This window comes from Chionomys nivalis, chromosome 11 (genome assembly GCF_950005125.1).
Source record: "Chionomys nivalis chromosome 11, mChiNiv1.1, whole genome shotgun sequence".
NCBI classification, from domain to species: Eukaryota; Metazoa; Chordata; class Mammalia; order Rodentia; family Cricetidae; genus Chionomys; species Chionomys nivalis.
Genome location: NC_080096.1, coordinates 64,168,507 through 64,191,158, shown reverse-complemented (window position 1 = coordinate 64,191,158; position 22,652 = coordinate 64,168,507). Strand labels below are relative to the sequence as shown.

The following is a 22,652-nucleotide window of genomic DNA, read 5'->3' as shown; positions in this document are numbered from 1 at the left end:
GAGCAGAGAATTGTGATCTGTGAGTCTACCCTTAAATAAATAACCCTCTATTATACTCAAAAAAAAAAAAAAAAACAAAACAAAAAACAAAAACTAGAGTGGTTGTTAGCACTGGTGATTCAAATGCTGGATGAGAGAGATGGGACAGATGTGTCCCTGGCTTGCTGGACAGTCAGACTAGCCTGATCAGTGACTTTCAGACCAATTAAAGGCCATGCCTTTAGGGGCTGGAAAGATGGCTCAGCAGTTAAGAGCATTGCCTGCTCTTCCAAAGGTCCTGAGTTCAATTCCCAGCAACCACATGGTGGCTTGCAACCATCTGTAATGAGGTCTGGTGCCCTCTTCTGGCCTGCAGGCATACACACAGACAGAACATTGTATACATAATAAATAAATAAATATTTTTTAAAAAAAAGAAAGACCATGCCTTTAAAAACAAAGTCGTGGTCAACACTTGAGGAGGAGTGTCTGAGGTTGACCTCTGGCCTCCATCATACACACACTTGAATCAGCAAGAACAAGCACACACACACACACACACACAGAGAGAGAGAGAGAGAGAGAGAGAGAGAGAGACTAAGGAATCAATCTGATGTTCAAGTTTACCAAAAGACAAGAGTAATCTACCCAAGGACAGGTCTCATGCCCAACACAAAATGAGCTCAAATGTATTTTTGGAGGACATTTTTGTCTCTTACTGCTTTGTTTTTGACATTTTCTACTGGTCTTTTGCTTGTATATTATGATTCCAATTTTGTGCTTTCATGGACTCTGTGTGTGTGTATATATATATATATATATATATATATATATATATATATGTTTCACCTATTCTTTCTTTGTTAGTTTGTTCATTTGGTTGTATTCTTCTTTGTCTTTTTTATTTGCCTGATTATTTTCTTAAGAGATAGAAAAAAAGGCATGGAGTTGGATGGTGGGGAGGGAAGGAAAGGGGAGGAGATGAGGGGGAGAACCATGATCAGAATATATTGTATAAAGAAAATACTCTTTATTACCAATAAAAAAAATGAAAATAAACACACACACACACAACACTCAAGTTCATAACAACTAGTGAAAAAAGAGGGCATACCATGATAATAGCACTGGGATTTGTCTCTACTGCATGTACTGGCTTTTTGGAATCCTAGTCTATTTGGATGCTCACCTTTCTAAGCCTGGATGGAGGGGGGAGGAACTTGGACTTCCCACAGGGCAGGGTACTTTACCCTCTCTTAGGACTGGAGGGGGAGGGAAGAGGGCGACGGGGAGCAGGAGGGAAGGAAGTGGAAATTTTGAATGACATTATTTATAAAGTAATAAAAAAGTATTAGAAAAAAAGAAAAAAAGAGGGTATAAATTTGAAGGAGAATGGTGAGGAGTAAACAGGAGGACTTGGAGAGAGACAGGAGAAATACAGTAATTAAATTATCTCTAAAATTAAGATACCAGAGATAATGAAGAACTAGAAACAAGGTAAAAATTATTGAGTGCTCATGAAAAGTCATAACAATTAATATTTGGTGTTTGGGGGCCTTAAGAGATGACTCAGAGATTATGAGTACTACCTGCTTTTCCAGAGGCACAAGGCAGCCCACAAACCTCTGCAACTCCAGTGCCAGAGGATATGATGCCCTCTTCTGGCCTCTGCAAGAACTGCATGCAGATGGTACACAGATTCACAAGCGGACAAAAACACACATATGTATAAAATAAAAATAAACCTTTTAAAAATATATATTTGATGCTTTATCTAGTTGACAATATGCAGAAGGTTCACTAATCTATCATCTGAGGATACATTCCACACCTCCCAGTGAATGTATGAAATCACACCGAGTAAGGATTTTTGTATCTACTTTGTTTTGCTGTAGTCATTCTTACTATATAATTTAGAAACATCAACATATTTTTGGTTTTGTTTTTTTCTTCCTTACCAAATAAAACTTACACATTTTCTGTGAAGAGAATCACTTCTAGGCTGTCTTCAGGATGCAGGCTTCCAGCATCACTACTCTTACATCATAAAGTCATTGATAAATACATAAAACTTGTTTGAACCCATGAATCTCAGTATCTTTATAGTTGGCCTGATAATCTCTGAATCCACTCCTCAGGCTTTTCAGACTTCAGCAGGTTGGAATGTCACCGAGGCTGAACCCCCTTCATAATCAGCTTATAAAACCGGGAGTCGAAACCCCAGGTCTTTGACCACTGGTCAAAACAGGGAGATATGAATTGTCTCTCTGACTCTGGGTAGGGATATGACATTGAACTAAACACACACACACACACACTGTATATGGTTATTTTGTCACTGGAGGCTTTCTAAAGGTTTAGCACTCTTCTCTCCCATAAGAACTAATTCAATGTGCCCTTTCCCTGCGGTGAGCCTGCTGTCAGAATAAAAGCGCTTCCTGTTTGATAAGGGAACTTAGCAGGCTGCCTGTTTCCAGTCTTTCTCTCACCCTGTTTCCCTCCTGCCTCCCACCCAAATAAAAACATGAAACACGCACACTCACACACACACACACTCACACACACACACACACAAAAGATATCTAAATATGTAGGTTGACATAATTGTCCCTCTGGTTATTGTCACATCCCATCCTTGAGAATGCCTGATATTCTTCTACAATAACCTCCCTTTGCATTTTATACTATAATCTGTGACCCCCATCCAAATTCACTTGATGGAGACCACAAGAACCAGGGAGCTAAGGAGAGGTCAGAGCAGCATGCTAATAACAGAGAATGAGGAGCTCACAGAGGGTGGAAACACAGAACTAAGATGAATCGGGTCCAGATGGTTGGTATGAGGTTTCATCATTCCACACAGAAGGCACACGGTTTAAACCATGTGAACTGCTTATACCTAGAATTTACTGATTGATATTTTCAGACTGGCTGACTACAAATAATTGAAACCACAGGAAGTGAAGCTGGGAATAAAGGTAAAGAATTCAATGCAGTGTTGACAAATAAGTCTATTAATACTAAGTGTTAGCAACCTTGAACAATGCTGATGAAAATGGGAAATGATATAAACAATTTAGAAAGTAATTTAAAATTATTTTATACATATTCCCAAGCCTCAAGACTAACAACTCCCTCTACAGATATTTACCGTGATATATATAATATTCAACAGAAAACATTTAACGATTATTTATAAGGGTATTTTTCACAAGACAAAAAAAATGTACAGGAGAACACCCCCAAAAGTCTAATAACTGGAGAATGGGTAAATATATTATTATATATTATTACAATAATATATCAAACTGCCATAAGAACTATAAAATTTTGCTGTAGGATTTCACATGCAGCAACTCAAGTGCACTTTTGAGACAGCACTAGTGGGGCAAATCTAGTCACTAAAGCCTACTTATACAGGAATGGTTTCATTCGTGAGATCCGAATCGCCTAGAGATACAGAAGAAAAACGTATTTGTCCACTGTGTATGTAATCAATCATCAATAGAAATATTCTGGTTTCTTTTACGCATCGAAAAGAATGTCCTAGTATGTACTCACATTACTAGGCTGTAGGCACAACTGATTAAAACCTGAAAATAACAAAAGAGTGACCAGATGTACAGGCACTCTTGTATCAGACATGGTTTGACAATTCTGGTTCTAACAGATTATATGCTGGCATACATAAGGAACTAGAACATACATAAGGAACTAGAAACAGAAGCAAGTGCTCTTATTATTTCTTACCTTAATTTATAGACAGATCCTTAGCTGTCTTTTGGTTGCTAAACACATATCGGGTTATTTTATATATTGTTTTCTGCACACTTCTAGCTTAGCATCAAAAGAACAGCTAACACTGATCGTGAGTTCTGACAAGCTTTGTGCAAATTACACATGATTACATGTGTAATCATGCATTCCAAACTCAGGCTTACATCTGAATGTTGGCTACCTATACATGAGTTTTCAGTTTCAGGAGAAAGTGGCTCTTTAAGAGCTACCAGAGGATACCAGTACCACCTGGACTTTGTATGGCTGAGAAAGCACTCCATCTTATTTCATCCTTTGTAGTATAAAGATAAAGAAAAAAAATAAAATCGCTACAATGAAAACAAAAGCTATTCAGTGTCTCTAACACATCGTCCAAATCAGTGTGTCTGACCTTTTCTTAAAACCTTAGCCATCACAAGGGAACCAGTGGGGAGGGAGTCATGTGCTGAGGAGTAGTTAAAGGGCAGGAGAATTCACTGGTGTGAGAAGGGATTAGTGAGAGCTGGAGGAGAGAACCAGCCCCTCCCAGTGTGAGTGATCGTCTGGGATTTACTGTCTGGCAGAAACCCATATGCAATTAACAGCTGGCACCAGGGGACAAGCAGACATCCAACACAAGCTCAGAAGGAGAACAGCAGAGAAACCTTCCCGGAGTTGAAGGTACTGGTGAGCAGGTCTGTTGAGGGTCAACTGTGGCCAAACTGTACTGGGATGAGATTTGCTTGCTAGGTGCCTGCTCCCAATTCCCCTTTCAGATCCATGGTTAAATGTTAGTATGGTTGTCATCTGCTAGTAGATGCTTTCAGTAAATGATATCCAGGTTAAGTCTTTTTAGATTAGCCCTGTCTTCTTTTTAAATTATGTGTTTGCATATAGATATGTGCTCATGAGTGCAGGTGCCCATCAAGGGCAGAGGGGAACCCTTGGAGCTGCAGTTACAAGGAATCATGAGCCACCTGATGTTGGTACAAGGCGCTGAACATAGTTCCTCTGAAGGAACAATATATGTTCTTAACCACTAAGCCATTTCCCCTGCCCTAGAACTGGATTCTTACAAGTAGAAGTTTTACATAAGAAAACTCAAATACCAGGAGAATGGATTCAGTGATCTAGGTATTTTGCTTGATATTTAAAAGTAAATTGTTTTATTTATTTTTAGTAATATTGTTCCACATGGAAGGACTTCATTATGGAGTAGGTTGGGAACAGTATTCAAAAAAAGTTTTGTAACTCTGCCTTTTTTTTTCAGCTGGCTTTGATCTAAGTACCTCAGTTTCCTCCCTGCAAAAAGCAGCATACTAGATCTGTACCCTGTATTCTTACTTCTAGAAGAATGAAATCTTACAAAGTCCTCCCCCTGGCTTCTTTCTTCCTTTCCCTGATGCTTTTTCATCAAGCCTGGGCTCAGTTTCCACGAGAGTGTACCAGTGTTGCAGCTCTGAGAAGTAGAGAGTGTTGCCCAGATCTGTCTCCTTCCTCTGGACCTGGGACTGACCCCTGTGGCTCATCTTCAGGAAGGGGAAGGTGTGAGTCTGTGACCGCAGACTCCCGGCCTCACAGCCCCCATTACCCCCACGATGGCAAAGATGACCGAGAGGGCTGGCCTCTTAAGTTCTTCAATAGGACATGTCAGTGCAATGGCAATTTCTCAGGACACAATTGTGGGACCTGCCGTCCTGGGTGGAGAGGAGCTGCATGCGACCAGAAAATTCTCGTAGGTGAGTGGAAAGATGGGGGAGGCAGTTTCATTCAATTAAGACTCATGGTTATACACAATATACAGAACCTGAATCACTTACATCAGGAAACACCTACAAATATAGAGCTCAACCATTTTTCCCTAGTTGAGCAAACTGAAGGTTAGGAAGTTGAAGAACTTTGTCTGGTATAGAAGTTTGAGATTAAAACCCCCACATTTTAACTAATAGTGTTTCCAAGGGTCTGGAAAGATGGCTCAGTGAGTGGTAAGAACACTTGCTGATGAGGCAGGAGAACCTGACTTCAGGTCCCCAGCACTCACTTAAGGAACTGGGTATGGCCACATGTGCCTGTAACCCCAGACCTAAGGGTGAGAGACAAGTATGGAGTTTTGAAAATCCACAGGTCTAGCCAAAATGTCATGAAGGCCTGCGAGAGGCCCTGCGTCAGGAAAGTGAGGCAGAGAGTGATAGAGGACAGCTAACACTTTCCTCTGGTCCTCACACACTTGTTTATGTCACCCACACACACCGTATTTCCTTCAAAAATGCTTGAGCAGTAACTATGTGTTGGGAACTGATTTTGTATCACTAGAGGTGTTTATGCTAATCTTTGTCCATTAGATTCAGAAAGGCCAAACTCATCGATCTGGACCTTTGGCAAGCATGGTATTCCCACTGAGATCTATCTAACTCTAACAAGGCAGTCTCTCCTCTCTGAGCTGCCATGGGGAACCATAGTTCCTCACAGTGGTGATGGAATTCTTGCATTTTAGATGAAGGATCAAGTGTGTGCAGCATGAAACAGTAACAGCAGCAGTACTTGCTGGTTTTCCATGTCTCAAACAATGACCAAGGGTTTCACAGACTATCTTTTTTTAATTTATTTATTTATTATGTATACAAGAGTCTGTCTGTCTGTATACCTGCAGGCCAGGAGAGGGCACGACCTCATTACAGATGGTTGTGAGCCACCATGTGGTTGCTGGGAATTGAACTCAGGACCTTTGGAAGAGCAGGCGATGCTCTTAACCCCTGAGCCATCGCTCCAGCCCCTCACAGACTATCTTTTGAGATTTTATTATCATCCACATCCTGGTCTAAGTGTGTGTGTGTGTGTTCTCTTCGGATCTTTGTGTCTTTGGAAAACAGGAGTTCTTTTTATTCAAATACCACATAAATGAAAATTGAACCTGAGAAAATGTGCCAAAATATAGAAAACCCTCTGTTTTAACCACTATGCTGGGCTCATCTGCCTTGTTTTTATAAGATTTATGATGTTTTGAAAGTAGAAAATTCCACTGTGGGGTGGTGGCCCATGCCTTTAATCCTAGCAGTCAGGAAAAGGAAGCATGAGGCTCTCTAAGTTTGAGGACAGCCTGGTCTACAGAGCCAGTTCCAGGACAACAAAGCCTACACGGAGAAATCCTATCTCAGAAAAAAGTAGAAAATTAAAACAAAAAAAAAATGTCAATAGTGAACAGAAATAAACATGACAATATCACAGAACCACAAATCCTCATGTAAGATTTAAAAAGATTTTAAAGACTCAAGAGTAAATGTTGTAGGGTATGCACCATAGAAGAGTGCCTGAACAGGGCTTTAGAAAGTCTTTATTAGCTGGCCAGTGATTACACTGAGTACTCAGGATGCCAGTGTAGCCCTGAGCCTTCCTCAGGGTGAGCTTTTATGCACAAAAATCATGTTCTGGCCTGGCATAATTCAGTTAACACGATCAGTTAGTCAGAAGCAGAACTACAGAAACTGAAAAGAAGGGATTTTCCCAGAGCTCTATGGATGTCCATGGATTAGGCCTTTGTTTTAGTTTTGGCAGGTGGTGTTTTCTATGTGATGAGTTTTACAGCCTAATTGGTATTTCCATCATGGAGTTGGTTGTAATAAGGTCTCAGGACCTACTAAGGCCTGGGACCCCATTAAAGTAAATTGCTGAAAAAAGAGGGAATGGGCGAGAGATAAGTTTAAACAAAGGTTTACATTAGGGGTGCTTTTAAGAACATACACATTGGGAATTCATAATCAAACATTCCAAAATTCCTCAAACTCCAAAAGTCATCAAGCCCAATATAGTATTACAAATAGAAAGTCCCATACCGCTAACTTTTGTTTTAAACACAAACTGATGAAACTATGGTTCACATTGTCTTGGGCTATGTGTATAATGGAGTGTATATGAAACAAATGAATTTTACATTTCGCTTTGGACCTAATCCCCAAAATATAATATACAAGAAAATATTTCAAAATCTGTAAACTCAAAACCTATCTGATCCCAAGCATCTTGGAAATTATATTTAACCAGTTAAGTAGCTTATAAAAGATCTGAATGGGAGCACCTATGAACTAATGGACACGGGGGACATAGCATGTTGTAATATGATTGTGCTGATTTTCACAACTTAACATTTTCATCCTTAAAGTCAGGAGAAATCTTTTTGACTTAAGTACAGAAGAAAGAAGCCACTTTGTGAGAGCCTTGGATATGGCAAAGCGCACAACGCATCCTCAATTTGTCATTGCCACAAGGAGGTCAGAAGACATACTGGGACCAGATGGCAACACACCACAGTTCGAGAACATTTCCATCTACAACTACTTTGTTTGGACACACTATTATTCCGTCAAAAAAACTTTCCTTGGGGTAGGGCAGGAAAGCTTTGGTGATGTGGATTTCTCTCATGAAGGACCAGCTTTTCTCACGTGGCACAGGTACCATCTGCTGCAGCTGGAGAGAGACATGCAGGTATGTTCCATCTTGGGTTTTAGGTCCTTACGTGTAAATAAATCATTGCGATTCACTTTGTGCTGAATGACAAGAATGAGCCATGACAAAACAACCACGTTGTCAGGATACTTGTGATTTCCAGGTAAGATTCTTTCCACAACCTTGATCTTTTGTGCAGTGAAATGAAAGAATGCTAATGATGAGAAAAACAATGGAGACCTTGTTTGGTCAAGAACTAAAAGTTTGGAAATGATTTAGGAAACAAAGGAATTGTCAGCTTCCAGGCCTTCATCCTGAGCTGTAGAATGCATGCAGGCGCCACCTCCTGGGAAGGGGTGCACTGTGCCTTGCTCTTCCATCCACACATAGCCCCTAAACAGCTGATGGTTCTAAAGTTGATGGTTCCTTTCATGTCCACTGAACTAAACTTTTTCATATCCCCTACCACTTTAAGGCTTACAGAAGAGCCCCACACAAAAAAAATCACATAACTAAAAACTGATTGATGTGTTCATTTTATTGGGGGTAATAATCATTTTACTCCATGTGAGTGTATGTGTGTGTATATATATATGTATATATATGTGTGTGTGTAAATGCATACATACACACATTCAAATATATCAAAATATCAGTTTACACACCTTTAATATATAGAGAGTTTCTAAAAGGACCTCAAAATGGCATATCTTTAGACGCAAATTGTCATTTGAAAACTAGTGTTTTGAAGAGGAATGTAAAGTAGACATCAAATAAGCACAGTAACTTCAAGCCTTTTTTATAAGCAGATACACTCAAAAGACACTAGAATATCTAGTATCGTAAATATCTAACTGCTGCCTTTTCACTAACTGAACAAATATTTGAAAAAAATACTGTCATTCAGAAAGTGAACAGTTTAGGGACTGTGAGGTTAGCTCAAAGAAAGAGCAGTTGCCTAGCAAGCAAAAGGTCCTAGGAGCAGTATCCAGCACAAATAAAACTGCTTATTGTTGAATCTCAATTATTAAGTCTGTGAACTAAACTTGCTTCCTATTTGAAGCATTAATCATGAATCTCGATCCCAAAGTTAAAGTCTTAAAATTCACTAATATCTTCTTTTAAAAACAACTGTTGATTTTTGGGGCACTCTGCTAGCATTTCAAGGAAGAGCAATGGTTGGGAGAGACAGAGTGATGCACTGCAATACAAAGATAGCTGACAGGAGTCTGTCTGTATCCACTTTGAAGGTGATTAAATGAGTCCCTCTACTCCTCTCAGCATCATATTTAAGGCTCTGTTTACAAGGAAGACATTTAATAGATTGTGACTGGATAAATCTGCCATCGGCAACTGTTGCAGGAGGTCCTTCCGCTCCTCCAGCCAATAGCCGCTGAGATACCAGCCCATTGGGGCGTGGTCTCCCTTTAAAAAAGTGGCCACTTCCCTCCTCGTTCTCTCTTACTTCCTGCTTCCGGTGACTAGACTCCTTCCTGATTGCACAGAGGGCTGTTGTCTGGGACGGTGATCTGTAAGTTTTTTTCCCCTTTAAATAAATACCACCCTATTAATCATAATTCCAAACTGGTGTGGAATTGTTTGTGACTTACGCCTTCAGGCAATGGACTCTAGATCTTCATCCTCTCAAGGCATTTTCCCAATGGCATATGAGAATTTGGAAATGTGGGTGAGAAGTGTCTCCAGCCTCCTCCACTCTGCTGTTGCAACTTCCACCTCGATGACTTCCATTTTCTAGCACAAGGCATCATCACGTTCCAGGCTACCTGTGACACACAACACCATATGAATGTGCTCTGGCTCCCAAATGTCAGCTGCCCAGTCACAGTTGATCTTGACTTTTAATGAGCCCTTAGAAGTTGTCACTAACTTTTGTAAAGCACAGTGTTTATTTTGTATGAGTAATACAAACCTTTAGTGATCAATAGCTGGGAGTGCCTTGAAATGCCACTGAGCTCGAAAACACCCAAGGATAAAGAGATGCCTGTCAGAAGGGAGACACAGGAAAGGAGCAGAAAGACACAGGCCCTTGAAAGTTACCCAAGGTAAAAGCAGCTCTGCACTAAATCTCACCTTCTGAAAGCAATTCCCCAAGGGCCAAAGAAAGAGAATGAAGGAAACAGTGTTTTGTAGCAGCAGACCCCTGTTCCCAGTCTAGATTAGACCCAAAATAATCACACAGAAACTGGATTAATTCAATCACTGCTTGGCCCATTAGCTTTTGCTTCTTATTGGCTAACTCTTACATAATAATTTAACCAATTTCTATTGATCTTTGTATCGCCACATGGTAGTGGCTTTCCGGCAAAGTTCCCAGTGTCTGTCTCAGGCGGATCCATCGCTTTTCCCTAACTCTGCCTTTCTCCTCCCATGCTGTAGGCCAAGCCAGTTCTCTATTCATTAACGAATAAAAGCAGCACATAGGACAGAAGGACCTCCCACACCAGTGTGTTAAGGAATTCAATAAAATAAGCATGTATCCTTCTCAAGCATTTTCAAAAAGTGTGAGATGATTTCTAAGTGGGAACTAGGTCACTGGTCTTAAAAACAACAGGCACAGAATTCATTCTGAATCTGCTTAGCATCTTGTCTGTGAGCTTCAGACAGACTCCTGTCTTCCTAGTGCAGCTTCGCAGTGTAGGTCTCTAAACAAAACTTTTGAGCTTTGCAAACAGAATCTGTATGAGACAAAATATGCAGTCTGTCAGCAAACCAGACTCTACCTAACTACAGTCATTCAGACCATATTCAAAACAAAACCCCAAAACTTACTGTTCCACAAATCATTTCAAAACTGAGGTCACATGATGCAAAGAATTGGTGGTGCTTCCATTAAAAACAGGAAAGTAGAGCCAGGCAGTGGAGGTGCAGGCCTTTAATCCCAGCACTCTGGAGGTGGGTTAGTGGCCACCTTGGTCTACAAAATCCACAACAACCAGAACTATTACACAGATCTTGGTGGGGGGAGGGAGGGAGGAGACACGCAAAGATATTAGGAAAGCAAAAGAAATAGAAACATCAAGAATTTTAATAAAAGCAATAGAAACACAATTGTCTGCCAACAATGAAAACAATATTTTCCCAAAATTATTTGTAGGAATTTCTTCATGAAGTGAGTTTCATTGAATCTACTACTTATATGAGTCCTCCAACTAAATTATAAACTTTGTTCAATAAGGTCCTTAACTTCTCTGGGATCCTAGATATTATTGTTGCATGCACTGGTTCTTTAGCACATGGATAGAGCTAACAGAAAAGGACACCAGAGTCAAGCAAGCCAAGAAAAAGGATGTAAGTAGAAGCAGGGACCACTAACAGATTTCTGTGATCTAGGAGATGCTGCAGGAGCCTTCTTTCTCCCTTCCTTATTGGAATTTTGCAACTGGGAAAAACGTCTGTGATATTTGCACCGATGACTTAATGGGATCCAGAAGCAGCTTTGATTCTACTCTTATAAACCCCAACTCTGTCTTTTCTCAATGGAGAGTGGTCTGCGAGTCTTTAGAAGATTACGACACCCTGGGAACACTTTGCAACAGTAAGACCCAAATGACAGAGATACTATTCACTATTCTTTCTTAGATAAAGTGATTGTGCCCCTGCAAAGCCTCTTTCTTCAGAATGAATCCTGCTGCCAATGCAGGTGCACACTGAGCACCTAGGAGATGCAAAGCAGTCTACAAGGTGCTCCTGGGAAATAAGTATCTGTGTATGTTATTATTGTTCTTCAGCAATTTGATCAGTACATTGCTAACTTTATTTTCAAAAATCCTAGAGTACATTAATCCTCTTAACACACTAAGCACTACTTAGCAGTCATGTGTCTTGGGTTGGGATTTTACTGAAAATATCCTGCAAGAATATCTGAAATACGCAAAAAATTAGTTGGGAGTACTCTGGGAGCAGAACAAGAAGGAAACAAAAATAAAAGGAAAATTCCACGCTTGTTCAGAAAACCAGCATCCAAAAGGGATACTTTTCATGGGGATACATAGGGAAAAGAAAGAAAGATGCCTGCAGACTCAGCTCCAGCTCTCCTGAAGAGAGCATACACATCTCTGACTACTGTGTCTCTGCACAGAACATTTCTGCTGCACACTGGTCTGTTCATGAGCTTCCCATGTTCTTCCATGAAACACAGTTACCCTCTCGGTGCTGCTAACACAGTCTTAATTGTTGGTGTTCTCTATTATTTCTTGTTTTTCTACTTCAGGCATTTCCAGAAAAATATTTGATTTTCCATATGAAAATTAAGGTTATGATTTATTATTATATATGTGGTATATTATTCTGCTTGTATTTTATGTATAAATTTTTGTATTGCTTTAGGCACTTAAAAAGAAAATAGTTTAAATATATTTAACTGAATACATTTTTATCATTAGAAAAATATTTAGTTTTATACTAATATAAGAAATGTGATAATACATGAATATTTCCTTTAGCAATCTAACACCTGAGCAATTGGTTCCACCTTGTGACAGAGGAATGAAACTGAAGATCAGAGTGTCTTAATATACTAACACATATGTCTTTCTCACCAGGCTTATTGTGCTTAGGACTGGGAGTTCTTAGATATTTTCCTGCCATGCTGGTGGCTAGACATAATCATGTGGCATGTGTCTGTCTGTGTGTGTTCATGTTCATGGGTGTGCAAATACACATGTGTATATGTATGTATGTGTATATGCTTATGTACGCCATAGGCCACCTTCAGTTGTCATTCTTTTAGCTCTGTCTACCTATTTTCTTTTAGTTTTGAGACCGTGTCTCACTGTGTAGCTCTAGATGGCCTGCAATTCACTATGTAGCCCATAGAGATTCAACTGCCAGACTCGTTCTGTCTCTCAAGGGCTGTGATTAAAGCCAGGCTCTAGGCTCCTTCTGGCTATAGAGCAGGGGAATGGGGATGCAAGGTTTCTTACTGCCCCAGAACACATCGATGACTCACTACCAGGCCTAGGGCTCTACCTGTCTCTGCCTTTCCAATGCTGATACTGCAAGTGTGCCGTGATGTACTTTTTCCTGTGGGATCTTGGGTCAAATTCAGGTCTGGAGCACTTGGCTTTCATAAGTCCAGAAAGAAAAAAAATTTTAAAGTCCATGAAAATATGGCATAAAAGGAAAAACCCTGTCTCGAAAAACCAAAAAAAAAAAAAAGGAAAAAATAAAAGTGAAAGTATTTCGTTTTGTCATAGGTTTTCCTATCACTCTATTTAATAAGCCTCATAACTTTGTGAAAATTGAAGATTACTTTTCCTTGGTTAAATGAATTTTAAGATTGTCCATTCTGACAATTTAAGATTTAAAAATAAAACATTATATTTATTGAACAAGGTAAAGAAGGCTGACAAAGCAGTCAAGTAAAAGTAAAAGCTCATGTTGTTAAGGGTGACAACCTGAATTCAATTCCTAGAACCCACTTGGTGTCCCTGTGATCTCTAAATGTGCACACATACACACACACACACACACACACACATTTAATCTTGAAAATCAAACATAGTAAAGAATAAAGGCAAACACTCTATCAATCACATCATATTTCTCATACAGTATGAGATTCTTACTATATACCTTCTTCAACTCCCATGAAAATTATTCTTTTATCCTACTTCTGTCTGAGAAGATTTTATCCATTTCTATAGTTTCATTGACTTCTTCTGGAGACTGGTGCATACATGTCCTTAGATCGACCTTTCTTTAGAGATTCCAGACACACTGTTATTTATTTGTTTCACGAAATGTAGTGGCTGGGAAATTGAGTCAGTGACACCTGACATTCTTTTCGCCCTCATAATGCATCTATGATTCGTCATACAAAAAGTGGTGGTTCTTTCTTTACAGAATTTCTCAAATCTGTTTTTCCCTCACACATTCTGAACTTCTCATTCATTCCAATGTGGGAACTGTACAGGACTAGAAGTCATAGGACATTAGTGACTGAATTAGCAGAGATTGTCCATGTTTAACTAAATTTGAAAACCACTGAGATAAAATCAAAATGGCTCTACCAATTTCTTTTACTACCCAAAGTCTCAACCATAAAATACCATAAGGTGAACTAGGGTGTGGTTTCTTGCAACCAAAGTAGACCTACTTTCAAGCCTCATGGGATTTACTGATAATTCCCAAACAGCAATTCCCCAAATACAGCTAAAAGTTGAACTTTAGATTTAGTGATGCCTGAATGTTTTTGAGTATAGTCTATACTCCAAACTGTACATGGATACTGCAATCCTAACAGACAGAGGTCTATGTTTTATTGCTATGGTATTTAATGCTTGTTATGCTAATGCAAGAGATAGGGGACATTGTACATAGGATTCAATATAAGACATTTGTGAATGAAAAGAAAAACAAGCTGAAGCTGCAGTGCTGTCCCTCACAGGCCAATGGGCTATTTGCTTTGTCCTTGTGGAGCACTTATGAGTCTCTCAATCACCATAGCGAGTCATAACATGTGTTCTTAACCATTCTTACTCTGGCCCACTCACTGCAGTTTTCTCCATTTCCCAGTGAATTAAGTGTTACTTTCTGAGCTTGGAACCTGATTTCTTCACAATGTGGCTCTGGTCTAACTCCATCATTCCCTAGAGCTTGCTCTGCGCCTTGCAAGCTCTTCACCAAAGAGCCATAGGAAAGTATACACCAACTCCTTGTCAATCCTGGAAAGCACCTGGCGCTGTGCCAGGATTGATGAGAGCGCTCAGGTGCTCATGAGACAAACAGAAGGAAGTGTACGGTTTTGTGCTACCGTCCCTCTCTAGACTACACACTTTACAGAATTTCTCTGACTTTACTTACAGAAGTTCTTCCCCAGTCATTTTGTCATTTAGAGTTCCTGGAAAATCTATTCTTCATAATATTCTCTCTCTCTCTCTCTCTCTCTCTCTCTCTCTCTCTCTCTCTCTCCTTTCCTCTCTCTCTTTACCTTTCTTCCCTCCCTTAAGGCATCCATACTACCCTTCAAAAGTTTATTGATGACATTAATTTATTTTTTTAAAAGTGGAAAACATTTGTTGATTGAAATAAGCACAAAATTCCAAGGAGATTTGGGGGTATTTTTTTCTTACCTCTCTAAAGACTTGTAACAGATGGCATTTGGGTAAAAATTTTCATATAAGGGTGAAATATATATTTTAAGGTTTCTGTTTGTTTGTCTCTTTGCTTGTTTGCTTGTTTGTTTGAGACAGGGTATCTCTGTATAACCTTGGCTATCCTGGAATTAGTTCTGTAGACAATACTGGCTTCAAACTCAGTGGTCCACTTGTCTTTGCTTCCCAAGTACATGTGCTACCACTGCCTGGTTTATATTTTAGTTTTATATTTAGTTTTATAAGATTATTCTTAACAAAACTCAGTTTCTCATGTTCTTATATTCTTTTAATAAAGCTTGTTGAATTTAGCAGCACACAGACCCATTCTGTCAACGTGATTATTGTTTTTTTCCAATGTTTTGCTATATCAGGTTGTCTCAGTTCACAGAAGCAGGACAGGGTTATTTAGATATTTTTCACAGTGAGAATGTCTTTTCCTACTTATTCCACAAGGATCTAATTTTCAGTATTTTCACTGTATATGAAAAAGCAGTAGCCAGACCTGTAGACATTCTCTAACTGTGTACATGCCTTTCCTCCCCAGGCACTGAGGGTGGGCCCATCAGGAGAAACCCAGCTGGGAACGTGGGGAGACCAGCAGTGCAGCGTCTTCCTGCGCCACGGGACGTCACCCAGTGCTTGGAGGTTGGTGTGTTTGACACACCTCCTTTTTATTCCAATTCTACAAACAGTTTTCGAAACACAGTGGAAGGCAAGTAAACAAACAAATGAAAAACTGGTGTCTTGAATTAATCTAGTTAGGAGGGTACGTTGGAGAGCCCCAAATTAGATGCTTTTAAAAAGCGTTTGAATGCCACATTGATCACATGGGCTTATATGAATTGACTGTTGATTTTGATTTAGTCACAATTTCAGATTCATAAGTAAGGGGAATATCAGATTATATTTGTTTATCAGAGAAAAAATCATGGAGAATTATTGTTTCAAACCTCTTGGATTTCTATAGCCTTTCCAACTTAGTGCCTGGCAGTTATCTGGTTTCCTGTGTAATGACATCACAGTGTAGCATTACAGGTAACTTTCGTAGTCATCAAATTGTTGCTTTTTAAAAGGTAAGATTAACAATTTAAATTCCAATTGCTTGACAGCCTGTAAAGTCTGGTTTGGGCAGTTTTATTTAAGTTGAAACACTTTATAACAAATGTTAAAGGTCTATAAAAATTAAATAAGTGTCTACTGAGGTTTAGCTTGATTTTCCTCATAGCAGTGGAAGTATTTTTAAGTTGAAGTAGTGCAGTTCAAATAGGTGTTGCCTTTCTGAGACAGCCAACGATAATGCATTTAAATTTCTAAAGGAGTATAATTATGTCTAACTTAATTTTAAATTTGTTACTATTGAAATTCCCCTTCAGTGCCAGCATCACACTGGTGCTATGCACCACCACCCTTCCAACAAGAATGATTCTCTCTCTTCTATGCTCAGAGATATGTAAACTGTAACTCCAATCACTAACTTCAGTTCTATTCCCTTTTGCTATCAAATTTGTACACTCTCCATATGTTTATTTAAGTCATACTAATTCACCAACAGAATTGGCTCAATATTTACTACATATAGATACTAAATTGATATCTATGAGAATACAGTACTGATTTTTAAAAGCAATATGCTAACTATGTTCCCTGAGTCAAAAAAAATAGGAGAATGAATGAATGAGTAAATGAATGAGTGACTATATAGACATGGCAGTTCAACCCAATGAGATACACTTAACTCTATCACAAATCACAAGCCCCAACTGCTTTCTGACCTAAACTGGCATTTATCCTCATCTGCCTTATATGTAAAGGGATTTAAAAATTCTCTAAATATTTTAACAAGAATCTTTCCAGATTTTTTAAACTATGTAGAAAAAGAGAGAAACTGAGGGCATTTTAGCATCCCCACAAAATTAATTTTCTGAAAATAAATATGCTGGCAGTCATTAGAAAGGAGGAAGGCAGGAGAGTTTGCAGGAGAGTGACAGCAGCGCTCTCAGTGGTGGAAGCAGTAACTGGGGGATTTTCACTGTCTCTGTTTCCATGCAAAAAAATCTGTGCCTCGTCAAAGTTCAGCATTCATATATTTTGACTGCTGTCTTTTGCAGGTTGTTATTCTTAACCTAGAAGCTACATTTGGAATACCACACCACCAGCTCAGAACTAACTTAGTTCTGAGTATAGCAAGCAAATGTCATCAGCCATTACTACAAGGGGCAACACTATTATACTGAGGCAATATTTAGCCTGGCAAGCTGTGAAGAATAGCTTCCTAATATAATCTATGCTGTTGACTCACAATGTTTTCTACTATATTCATCCTTACTTTTAAATATAGGTTACAGTGATCCCACCGGGAAATATGACCCTGCTGTTCGAAGCCTTCACAACCTGGCCCACCTCTTCCTGAACGGAACAGGAGGACAAACCCATCTGTCTCCCAATGATCCGATTTTTGTCCTCCTGCATACTTTCACTGATGCAGTCTTTGATGAATGGCTGAGGAGGTATAACGCCGGTGAGATGCTTTTCTATGATTTTGCAGGCTTCGCAAAGGGATTATTCTGGTGGTGTTGCTATCAATCTAAGCTAGCACTTGACAACCATAAAATAGACTCAAAATAAAGATGTAGTAGCTCTCCCATCCAGCCATGCCAAATACTCAAAACCACTTTGAATACTGTGGAAGTCTCTCAGTACTGCTACCATTAAGATGTCACTACTGGCATTCCTGTCATGAAAAGGCAACTCCCATGTGCTCCAAGTTTTTCCTACCCATATTTTCCAACAAACCTTCTCACTTCCTTTTAATATAAATAGAAAAATGGTACAGACCTATTCTTGGGTTCCACAAAACACTAAACATGCCATATCCATAATCTGTAATTCTGAGTTGTATTACTTTATGGCCTCAAAAAAAATGAAAATTTGATCGACTTGAAAAGTTAAGAGTTTTTATGTCATGCCACAGGAAATCTCTTTCAAGTTCATTTCACTGCATTCTTTAAAATATTATTTTGGAGACCTCATTTACTGTGTTCCTACTCAGCCAAGTGAAGTATGTTGCTTTTCAAAACCATGAAAGTATTTCCACTAGTTTAAACATCATAAATTTTCATACTTTGGAAATGTTTTGAATTTTAGCTGCCGTGCTTTTATCATGCACACACAATATTGAAGGTTAGCTCTCTTTTGCTTTATCTGTCCAGCGAGGCCCTCACACTTCTTTATGTATATCAGAAAGCTCTGTTGCAACCTTCCCAGACCAACAATCCATGTGTTGGTCAAAATGTTATTCTGTTAGAAATCATTTAAGAAACAAGTAATTTGACAGTTATGGTAGTGACTATAATTCCAGTACTCAGGACTTGGCCAGTGTTGTACAGGGAGATGTCTCAAAAAATGAATTCAGACAGGCAATTCACACATAAATACTAGCAAGGTTATAAATTTATTAATTGGTATCCTGCTTCATATTTCATGTGTATTTAAATAGATAACGGCAACAGACAATGAATTACTTACTTATAGTGTTGTTTTCTGTCTTAGTCACTGTTCTATTGCTATGAAGAGATACCATGACCCAGACAACTCTTATAAAAGAAAACTTTTAATTGGGTGCTTACTTAGTAGTTTCAGAGTGTTGGTCCATTATCATCCTGTGCTAAACATGGTGCTAGAACGGTAGCTGAGAGTTTACATTTGATTCATAGGCACCAGGGAGAGAGAGAAAGGCATAAACTTGGAGTGAGCTTTTTAAACCTCAAAGTCCACCCCACCCCCATTGACACACCTCCTCCAATAATGTCAGAACTACTCTAAAAAGTCCACACCTCCTAATCCTCTAATCCTTCTCAGACAGATCTACTTGCTGGTAACTAAGCATTTAAATATATCATTCTCATTCAAACTACTGTAATTTCTTTAAAAAATAAAATAAAAAATTAATATTTTTATGATTCAACCTAGGTCCAGTAATCTACATTTTGCCATTTCCCTAAGTTTTCAACATACTCCCCACTCCTTAGCGTATACCTTTACATCGAGCACTTGCTTTTTGCCAATCTCTCCAGTGTTCAACTTAATAATTGTCAGAACAAGATTGTTCTGTTTAAAATAATGGCTAGCACTTTGAGTGTGCTTCACTGGATTATTTTTAAATTGTTTTTTATTGACCTATATGTTTTTCTCCACTCCACTCCCTTCCTTCTCCCTACCCTTCTACCCTCTCCTATGATCCCCACACTCTCAATTTACTCAGGAGATCTTGTCTTTTTCACTCGATTACTTTTTTATTGTAACACTACACAAACTGGAATTCATAGTTTAGAAATGAACAAAATCAGCTCTTGTTAAGTACAGGCTTTGAAGAACTAGACAAAAATATACAAGTAATATCTATGCAGTCATTGCCAATACTATGAGTGTTAGATTTCTCAAAGGGAATAGAAGTGTTCTCTTATTATAGTTTTTGTAGAAACCATGAAAATGTGTACTATTCTATGTCTCATTCAGTGGCTAAAACCTAATTATTGCTCATTCATATAAATTTGGTAATGGTTCCCCAGATCTAATCTAAAGGTTGTTGATGAAAGCAGGAAGTTGTTTTTTCTTATCATCCCCCCAACCCCTCTGCTTGAGCTCTGAGCAGTCTAAGGATTCTCAGACACTAGGCAGTCAGTGGGTAGAGAAAGGCCATAAACAGTAGCTAGCCTGTGGCATTTTTTCAGATAAAATATAGTCTTAAACTATAGAAAAAGTCAACTTGAGTAAAAATGAGAACTGACCAATCAGACACCTTCCCACATATTCCATTTATTTCTAAACATCCCTTGGGAAAGGAGGCCATGAATTAATGAGAACAGCTAAAGTAAGAAATGGGGGAAAATCATGCAACAGTCCCACAAAAACAGACTTTTGAAAACATTCCAGGAGCAGAGAGGACAGAGTTATTTTTCTGAACTCTATCAAAGTTTTAAACATATTGAAGATTCTTCGGAAATCAGAATTGTAGAATTATAAAAATATGAAGTCAGAATAGCAACATTTAAAAAGCTAAAGCAGACTGGGCAGTCATGGTACACATCTTTATTCCTAGCACTTGGGAGGCAGAGACAGGCAGATTGAGGCCAGCCTGGTCTATAAGAGCTAGGTCCAGGACAGGTTCCAACGTTACAGAGAAATCCTGTCTCAAAAAAAAAAAAAAAAAAAAAAAAAAAAAAGAAAGAAAAGAAAAAAATATTAAGAAATATTACACAGATATATTTAAGGTCCAAGGCAACCATCTCTCAATTTTGAATTACAGACCACTGAGTAATTTGTAAATTGTAAATAAATTGTGGATTTATTTAAAGAAGCTTCTATAGTATAAAAACAGAAGAGCTGGGGAGGTTCTTATACAGCAGTGCCACTCAAGTACTCTGACTTTAAAGGTTCTGTCAATACCAGTGTTTGTTATATTGGTATTTTATTTATGCTTTATAAATAAAGCTTTCCTGAAGACCAGAAGGTAAAACTAAGTCACTAGAGGCCAGGCAGTGGGGTCACATACCTTTAATCCTAGGATTTGGGAAACAGAAGCAGATGGATCTCTGGATCTCTGTGAGTTCAAGCCCACCCTGGTCTACACAAGATCAACATAGTAGCAGATCAAGGTAGTGGTTGAAAATAAGCAGGTATAAGACAGGAACTCGCTCTCTTTCAGTCTGAAAATTTCTTAGAAGTAAGAGCTCGCTAGTGACTTGGCTGGTTTGCTTTTCTGATCTTCAGGTTGAACCCCAATGTCTGTCTCTGGGTTTTTGCTATTTGTGATACAGTTGGTACTGCATTCACCCTGTTCTGCAGTGACACCTGCCTTGTGCCCATATTTCCTGTAAACTCTGGAAACACTTTCCACATGCTCTTTGCACATTAGCCATCTTCAGAGCATTGCAACTATTCTGATGTCAACTTTCTGCCAGCTTACGAGTTTCCTCTGGAATATTTTAGATATTTCTATCTTCCCATTGGAAAATGCTCCCATTGGACATAACAGGCAATATAACATGGTACCATTCTGGCCTCCAGTTACCAACACAGAGATGTTTGTTACTGCTTCTGACAACTTGGGATATGCCTATGAAGTTCAATGGCCAGGTCAGTGTTGTTAGTGAATTTTTACTGTGGTGTTCTCCGAAAGCAAATGTGTCATCGTAAAGGTATGGTCCTCACAGTGTGCTGAGCTTGGTGTGTTATATTGGATTATGAAGCTTTCCCATAGATTCTTGTTTGAGAATAAAAATGTGGGAATTTATTATTTACTGGGTACTCACTCGGACCCAGTAATGAGGTAATCACACAGTACTCTATTTTACTTAATCTTCATAATCTTTAGAGGTATTTTATTTCTCATCTTGAAAATAACAAAACTGAAATTTTGAAGTCAAGTCTAACATGAGAGAGACTATGTTTCCAGCCAAGTTGAGAATGAGTTTTCGATTTAAACACCTGTAATGTCACCAGTTACTCATAAGACTATGCCACTTTCTTTTATCTATTAAAAGAAAAATGCTGCTTTTTGAAATTTTAAAATTAAAGACCTTCTATTGTAAATTTTCCTCAACAAAAGTACCAAAATATCATGAATGATCACCAAATTTGGGACTTGAAGAAACTAGACTCCAAAACCAGCAATTCTTCTTATACCCATTGACTCTGTACAGGGTCTTTATTCTTTGAGTCGTCTTGTCTTTAACTTTGGAATGGCAATAACATTCATCTCGATATGTCTCATTCACAGAAGGAATTAAGAAGTACCTTCAAGAAGGCAGGTGCTGAGTAAAATGACCAATTCATCTAAATACGAGGGACTCTATAGAGTCCTTGAACAGTGCCTAAATACGAGCTATCAGATTTTGGTGATGATTATTGAAATGTTTGCTTTACTCTTATTTTTCAAACAGGTCAGGAGTTCACTATTTCTGAAATCATTACGATTGCTGTAGTGGCTGGACTGTTACTTGTGGCTGTCATTTTTGTGGGAGTTTCCTGTCTGATCCGTTCTAGAAGCACCAAGAATGAAGCCAATCAGCCTCTCCTCACTGATCACTACCAACGCTATGCTGAGGAATACGAGGAGCTCCCAAATCCTAATCAGTCCATGGTCTGATAGCCACCTGTCCTCTAACACAGGAGGACCACGCAACCCGACTGAAACACAGTGATCACCCACATTTTATTTAGCTTCTTTTCTTTCTTACATAAATAAGCAGGTATAAGACAGGAACTCGCTCTCTTTAAGTCTGAAAATTTCTTAGAGGATGTGTGTCGGAATTAAAGCATTGCCTTTCGGGGATGAGAATTCAGAATTTTTTCAATGTG

The 22,652-nt window shown here is 38.8% G+C and overlaps 1 protein-coding gene across 1 annotated transcript; it reads left to right on the top strand.

Annotated features, from left to right (window-relative positions):
• The first annotated feature begins 5,089 nt into the window (after positions 1-5,089).
• Tyrp1 (tyrosinase related protein 1) lies at positions 5,090-22,440 on the top strand. Its single transcript, XM_057785220.1, has 7 exons — positions 5,090-5,474; positions 7,892-8,214; positions 11,527-11,731; positions 15,838-16,005; positions 17,632-17,811; positions 21,282-21,428; positions 22,235-22,440. Exons 1-7 carry the CDS (start codon positions 5,090-5,092, stop codon positions 22,438-22,440), a joined length of 1,614 nt encoding a protein of 537 aa, XP_057641203.1.
• Positions 22,441-22,652: the final 212 nt, after the last annotated feature.